Source organism: Plectropomus leopardus, chromosome 8, assembly GCF_008729295.1.
Source record: "Plectropomus leopardus isolate mb chromosome 8, YSFRI_Pleo_2.0, whole genome shotgun sequence".
NCBI lineage: Eukaryota > Metazoa > Chordata > Actinopteri > Perciformes > Serranidae > Plectropomus > Plectropomus leopardus.
In genome coordinates, this window is record NC_056470.1 from 2,981,106 (window position 1) to 2,989,330 (window position 8,225).

Below are 8,225 nucleotides of genomic sequence, written 5' to 3' on the forward strand. Positions count from 1 at the left end.
ATATCACTAAATTGCATTCATTATGACATTAAGGTGAGAACTTAATCACTGCGTGGATTATGTTTCCTCTTACCTGAGAGAAGAGAAAAAAATAAAAACATTGGATCCCAGAAATCAATGGATACTAACAAAATAACAGATACTGTATATTAGCATAATTTAGAGAAAATTGGTTTGTATATTATTTCTTGCATGAGGTCCATTCTCTCAATTAAACAGACGCAGGACAACAAAAGATAAATATGAGCAGTAAAGCATACAGCGAGACACTAAGCTAGATCAACTATTAGAACTATTATTCATTGTGAAGGTCAGACACACCTGCCATCATAACGTCTGGTTTGGAGAAACTGTGTTCTCCATGTTATTCATCTCATAATATTGTAATAATCTGTAAAGTTCGTCTTCTTTTATGGTGAGCTAGTCAGGAAAATTCAAAACAACAGCAGAGGAGGACTCACACAGAAAATAAAGTGTAATCAGACTGATAACTGTATTTCAAAAGTCTATATTACACATGTTGCAGTGCAAAAGTGTATTAAGTGAAAACGTGGAAACGTTTCAGTCCATGTAGGACTTTCCCCAGTGCAGAATGAAGTAGCATACTGGTTCACCACACATATATAGGCTACTCATACAGGAGCACCTACTCAGTCACCAGGAGCTTGATTATACACACAGTCAGTTACCAGGTCACATCACAGCAAACAGTCAAAAACATGGTTTCAAGAATATGCTAGAGTATATATGCATACAACGATGGAATACAAACTGGAAATGGGGCCAACTGTTGCATCACAGAAAGCAAGTTATGTCCAATTCTTTATTTTAAACCATTTAGTTGCAGTGTTTACGTCCATGTTTCCCCCACAACAATCAGGTAACATTATGTTAATGCCACAGAAAGCCAAATCTGATACAGAATAATTGCCATCGAAAATAGAAACCGGCATGACGGATGACACTTTTATGTTCATTGATCCTGAATCTAAGTTGTCTTTTTAGTTTCACCTACATATTGGACACAGCATTTGATGCATGCAAGAAAGTAGACAACATTGTTGGAGCTATATGTTATAATTTTTTTAATTCTGTATTATTTTTTGGTAAAAAAAAAAAAAAAAAAGCTGGTAAAAGTGTTAACCTTTCTGTAATCAGAGCATGCAGCACAATTGTGGCAGGGAGGAAACCCTGTGGCATTGTCCAGATGTCCCTGGTGGGTGGCGATTTTGTGTCTGCTTATACCGGTATGTCCCACACACCTGTATGAGTAGCCTCTATGTGTGGTGAACCAGTGTGAATGCTTCATTCCGCACTGAGGAAAGTCCTACATGGACTGAAACATTTTCACTGTCTGTGCAGCCCTGCAACATGAGTATTACAGACTTGAAATACAAACCTCAGTCTGATTCCTTTTTTCCAGTCCAACGCTGCTGTTGTTTCGAATAATCTGTAAAGGTAAATTATATTCAGTCTGGATTTTGTGTTCTGATACAACTTTTGCGGGACTCTGACTTAGTACACTGGTCGTTGGTTTGTAGGTCTGTACTGCTTGCCTTGTAATATTTAGTTACATTTTTCTATTTCTGTTTTTACTGTTTATTTAGAATTCTTTTTTGTTTCCTTTTCTTTATATGTACTTGTTTCTCAAAAAATCCTCCATTGAAACCCATTCAAACTGACATTTTAGATCCCACAGCCATCAAAGCACAAAAACATGCATCATATTATTTCCTGGTGTCATTCTGGGCTTTTGACTTGGAATTTGTAGGTTTTTTTTTTTTTTTACCATTTTCCAACTGATTTTTTTTTTAACCACATTAGGCATACACCAGGGCATATACCATAGGAAAATACACATTCTTTTCACTAGGTGCACTGTCAATTCAATGTTGCATATCAATATTGCTGCTAATCATTGACATATTCCAGACTGTGATTATGATTTTTAAAAAATCTACTTTGCATATAGTATATTGTAAATCATTATTCTTTTTTTCAACTAAAAACATTGTGGCATCATAACCAAAAACTAGCATTTAAAGGTTTAAAATTCTGAAAATGAATGAATATGGATTTACTTGATTTACTGATTTTGAAAAGCGCATTTTGCACGCAGAGCGATATCAGTGTGAGTTATATTAAAACGGGCCTTGGTGACCACTGTAAAAACTGTGGAATGGTAAATGGGGCAATCAAAAAACGTCAGGATCCATCTCCAGAGCACGGATATCTACAGCCAGCAGAAGCCACACACATCTGTCCTGTCGCTGGTAACATACTGTGCTCCTGAGGAAAGTGTTAAAGCAAAACACTGATGCACACACTGAGCTCACAAAAACACCTGTCTAACACCATGTGGCTACAAACAGAAGTGACTACAAAACTCCATCCAACACTACACAGTGAGTTTGAATCATTTGAACAAGTGCATTTATTTATTAGTGCTCTAATAAAATAGAAATATGTCATTAGTATTTCTTATATATGAAAAGTAAAACATTTAAGAAGTCATTTTTGTTAAACATTCACATTTCAAAGATAAAACAGAAAAAGATTCTTAGTGTCTGACAGTACATCACACCGACCATGTGATTCTGAAGCAATTCACCCTTCACTTTCTCACAGCAGATATGTTTTTACAGTATTTCCACCATGTCTCAATCCCAGCTGACTTAAATACAATCAAATATAGTCATTCTCTAAAATGTAAACTCAGGGAATTTTGATCCCTATAACCAGCAAATCACATTACTCTCATTACACATTACTGAACACACCATAGTTTAATACCATAGTTTATGAGCAAATAAAGAGCTCAGTGGTGGGAGAATACTTGGCTTACGAAAGGTGTCTGAATGCTGCACAAGAAAAGTAATGTCGATCCAGGTTTCAAAGGTTTAACAGTTTAAACCGGTTTATTGTTGGTGTGAAGTGGAGCTCTATCATTGTGGATGGGATGGAGGATGCTTCCGTAGTATTTATGTACTCCTGACAGGTTCAACATATTACTTCTGAAAGATTTTCAGTCAATGTAACTTTTAAGATAAATGACAACAGACTCTAGCTTCAGGACATTTAACTGATCACGGTGGTGTGTGTAGTGTGTGTAGTGTTGGTCATCACCATGTGAGGTATATGTGGTGGAATATGGGTGTATAATGGAAATTCTGCCTATGCAGCCCATAATCTGGAGACTCCCATGCTGACAGACTCTATATCATGTAGATACAGTGAGCTGGTTTCCATTACAGATTGGTGCAAAACGTCAGTTATATTTTTGAAATGTCGATAAAACACAATTGTGAGATGTTATACGACTTCTCCTCTGGCAATAACATTCCAGGAAGCATGGTGATGGATGTTCAAACATTAGCAGCTTTATTTCTATTGCACCACACTAGCTGTCATTATTTCCAATCCAAGGCCACGTAGGCGTGTTATGGAGCCATGATGGAAAGGCGCGCCCCTGTACATGGGAGCAGCCACATATGAGAGATTTCTGGGAGGTGATAGTCTACGATTTCACAGAGGAACTGTGGATTCAAAACTTCTGGATGATATGAACTTATCAGGTGTTTGCAAAGCAAAGTCCTGTGCTTGTTATTTTAACTCACAAATTAGACATTTCTGCCACCAACCAACATATTCCAAAAGACCAGAATGCCAAAAACAGGTACTTTGCAAAACATTAAGACCCTGCTTCTTTTTAGGGGATAGATGACCTCAGGTCCTATCAACTGTCACAGTGCAGCACTAGATTTTAAATGCAACATATTTCGTGTAATGTTAGATTTTCTGAACATATTTTTAAACAATACACAAAACAAAGTACATTCAACAGTTTTCAAAAACTTTGTTAATTCTAAAACATTTCCAAGCCCAGAAAACAACATTTCTACTTCTATAACTTTTCCAGAATGTCATGACTGTGGGAACCGGCTAAACTGTAAGTGTCTGCAGCAGCTCTCACAGCACTCTGAAAGAGGTAGATGAAATATAAACCTCAGACATCAATCTACCAGAGTAAAGCCACTGAAGCCAAATCACACGTTTACATGTTTTTCCCCAAAACAGCCCTGTGTACATGTAACTGTACTGCATCCACTGTGACAGCTGTGTTAGTTCTTGTTAACTCAAACAAACAGAAGTATTCAAATATGAAGTACTAAAACAAAGCAGTTAATTTTGTTAGAATATTAGAGCTTTTAGTCTCAACTCAAGCCTTTTCGGATCAGTTCTAGAGCTGCCTCTTTCTCTGCCAACAGCTCTCTGAGTCTTCTGACCTGCTCCTGCTTTTCTAGTTCCTCACAGTCCACTGATACTGTGGACAAACTGTCCACTGAGGCAGAAACCTCATCAGGAGTCCTGCAGTAGTGCCTCCTCTTCTCTGTTGGACAACTGATGCTTCCAGATGTTTTGACATCTTTTCTTAAAGTCTTTGCTCTTCCCCCTCTTTTATTTGTCCTCTCTGTCCTCCATGTCCACCTGTCTGGCTCCTGTGTCTTTGTGCTGGACTTGGCTGCAGCATCTTGAGCTCCAGGGATGCAACATGGACACATTGTGCGCTTCCTGGTCCTGCCCAGTCTCCTTGTGTTTGTGTTCAGATCCGGGCAGGTCTGAGTCTGTGGCCGGACAGATGTGTCCTGAGAGTTTGGGATGTCCTTTTCATCTGTGCTGAGGAAGTCTTCATCGATGGGTTCCATGTAGCCAATCACTGGCTCAGTTTCAACAACACAAGATGTCCCCCTGAGAGGACTGTTACCTGAGAGGCACTTTTTCTTCAAAACTGAGAGAGCTTTAGTGTTCACTTTGAAATGTGAGCATTTGAAAGGTCTGTTATCTGTGTGGGGACTCTGGTTTTCAGACAGTTCCTGTTCACTTACTTTCACTCTTTTGTCCATGTCTTGTGGACAGCAAAGGTCCTGTAAAATGTCTTTCTCTTTGAGCCCGCTGGCTGGTTCCTGCTGATCCTGCTCTGAGCTGATGGACTCACTCTGCAGAGGATCAGCAGGAGGACACCAGTCTGAGGCTCCATCGATCCTCTGCAGGCTAACTTCCACATTAGCTGTAATCCCAAATAACTGTCTCAGCAGACTATCAGCCCTTTGACAGGATTCTGGCGAGGATGTCCAACTTGCTGCTGGATACATAGAGCTCTGCAAATAGAAAAAAAATGTAAAAAGTGGAATGCAGCTATTTTTACATCTTCATGCAAGAACGACAAATAGCTCATAGCTCTCATTTCATTTTTGTCACATGCTCTTATTTAACATTTGGTTGGATTCTTTTCATTTTTTATCATATTATTTAACCTTGTTTAGTTCAATTATTAAACTATGATAGGCTAAGTCTTTTTTCTGGAGTTTGTATGTAATTTAACATTATGCACATAAGTTAAGCAGAATATGATTCCCTCAGACCATAGGAAAGGTTGTCACACACAAAGCCGATGGCGGGGAGCGCCCGCAGCCCTCGAAACCACAGTGTGTCCCGCAGACAGACATGACAGATGCCCCAAAGTGTAGCTATTCAATCTGAATTGGAGCTGCTCGCCATTCATCCAAAGTAATAAAGCAACAGAAGCGTCCTCACCTCTACTTTGTAGGTGTCCATCTCTATTGGAGAAAATTTTCCACTGCTGCTGTTGGACGTGCTGGGATCTGCTGGCCTTCTTGACTCTGCGTCAGCTTTCATGTTCTCCGGCTGGTGGCTGGAGGCGCTCTGCTGACTGCTGGTGTTTGAGCCCTCATTATCATACATGTTAATCAGTGGTGAATCACAAACATGTGGCAGGTTTCTGACCGTGTGGTATGACATGCTCTGGTCAGGTTCACTTCTAACAGCAGAGATGTCATCGTCAGCTGGAGCATTCCGGCTCTGTTGTTCCGTCACCTCGTCGGAGCATGTTGCGCCCGTCTGGTCCGTTTCCTTTACATGTGTCATTTGTGTTTGTGGTCTCAAATCTGGTGTTGACGCAGACTCAGCTTTGGGTGGAATATAGGACACAAATATTACATTGTCTTCATCTGGAAGAGTGAGTGCTGACACCTGAGCTGATGCTGCCTGTTGAGATGAGTCATCAGAAGCATCATCATCACAAAGATCAATCACCTCATCGGACTCATGAGGAACTCGGAGGCTCTGCTTCATCTGAGGTGCAGCTGACTCGAGTGACTGTTTGGGTGAAGATACGACTGTTTTGTCCAATTCATGACTTTTTCTTGTTGCTGTGGGTGACTCCTCTGCTGCCATTTTGGACCGCAAGCTGCAATTTTTGGCCACAAAAAACACTTTACCATTGTCCGTGATCAAGGCGTCCTCCTTTCCTTGTCCACTTTTGCCCCGACGCCACAGAGGAACTGGTTTTGGAAGGACATCACAGTGCTGGCTGGCATTTCCTCTCTCTGCAACAGCTCGAAGAGCCTCTGACGTAACAGAGGAATGAAGAGGATCTGGAGCTGGAGTGGCTGAGCTGTCCTCCTCCTCCTCTATGACCCACTTTATGGGGCTGTTGGGCCTTTGGGAAGCCTTTGGAATTAATTTTAAATGTGGTTTTGATCCTTTAGAGGGACATGAAGTTATATTTGATGTCTCGCAAAGTGCAGAATCACTTTGTGGAGCAGTGTTTGGACTGACAGTGGTGGTGGGTGACACACAGAGCAGACTGGATAAGCTTGGAGAGGAGCTGGATGACAAGGGAGTAAAAGTTGGCTGATTGATACAGTGAGGTCGTTCAGACGCTGGGACTTGTGAGCTGGAGGGAATCTGAAGGTACGGTCCTCTGGGGAGTGCTGGAAATTTCACTGTGACTGGGAGATGACCTGGGAGTCTTCCTAATGTCCCACTGTTTGTTGCAGGTGTTACAGCCAGGGGAACTACCGCCATTAAATTTACATCCTGTTGCTGAAGTGGATGCTTGTTTAGTGACTGACCACGACTCCAACCTGCTTGATTAGGGAAGGCATTCGTGAGTGAAACCTGCTTATTGACGATCTGCTGCGTGGTGGAAGGATTCAAAGCCGACATCTTTACAGGTGCTGGGACAGTCTTGATGGTCACAGCTTTCTGTGCTGTAGGATTTGTTTTGGGGTGGATCGTCTGAGACTGAACAGGGGCCAAGGCCATTTGTATGGCCAGAGCTTTCTGTGGGGTAGGATTCGTTTTGGGGTGGCTTATTTGAGCCCGAACAGGTGCTGGGGCAGTGTTTATGGCCACAGGTTTCTGCGGTGTAGGATTCATTTTGGGTTGAATCATTTGAGAACTGACAAATTGTCTGCTGACCATCTGTACAGGAATCAGCTTCATGATGTTCTTCCCATCAGCTCCGACAGCAGGAATCGCCTGGTAGAAGACACCAGTCCCACTGACAGAAAAAAAAATAAAAAAACACACACACACACACGTTAAAGGTAAAAATACATCACATCTGACATGAGTTCAACTGGTAGATGCTTTTGCAGATGCCAACATTTGGTGTGTTAATATCTCAAATGGCTCCCTTCACAAACAGCACCGGCTGAGGTCTTTAAAATGCAGCTGCTGACCACAGTCTAGCCAGCTGGACTTGATCTGATTCTGTATGGACAGAAGACATGTGTTTTGTGACCATATCTGATCTATTTATGTATTTTTAGCTTATTTATTGTATTGTCATTTTATCTTATTTACTTCCTAATTTATTTTGAAAATAATTTATTGTCCTTGTAATTATTTTCTGTAATTAAACTCCTATTTTTTCTGTATTATCTTTTAAAGGTTTTTCAGTTGTTAAATGTCAAAAATAATAAAGACATAACTGTAAAAAATAAATGCTGCTATTGCACAACCCTTAAGAGAATAGTTTAACATTTCAGGAAATGCTCTCATTTGTTTTTTCTTTCTGATATCAGCAGGCCTTTTACACAGCAGACACTTCTGATGTGTCACAGCAGGAAAAGCTCGGGCGTAAGAAATGACAATAAGCTGCAGTTGGTGTGGGTGGAAATCAACAGACACACCAAAATTAGGGCTGTAGCTATTCATTTTTTCCAATAAGTTGTCTAATATTACACCTAACTTATTAATTATTCTTAATTATTGACAAAGATTATTTTTATTACAATTACTTTACCCCAAAAAAATATCAAAAACTAGTCTTATTAATTTTTAAATGATTTCATTTAATCATTTTTCTCTAGAAAACAATGATAACAGCAGTATATATTTTAGTCTAATTTCCACAT

At 40.3% G+C, this 8,225-nt stretch overlaps 1 protein-coding gene across 1 annotated transcript; it reads right to left on the reverse strand.

Moving 5' to 3' along the window:
• Nucleotides 1-3,490: 3,490 nt before the first annotated feature.
• lrif1 (ligand dependent nuclear receptor interacting factor 1) lies at nt 3,491-7,363 on the reverse strand. The gene is made up of 2 exons (XM_042492671.1): nt 5,596-7,363; nt 3,491-5,159 (listed from the first exon to the last, which is right to left on the reverse strand). Exons 1-2 carry the CDS (start codon nt 7,306-7,308, stop codon nt 4,215-4,217), a joined length of 2,658 nt encoding a protein of 885 aa, XP_042348605.1. The 5' UTR covers nt 7,309-7,363; the 3' UTR covers nt 3,491-4,214.
• Nucleotides 7,364-8,225: the final 862 nt, after the last annotated feature.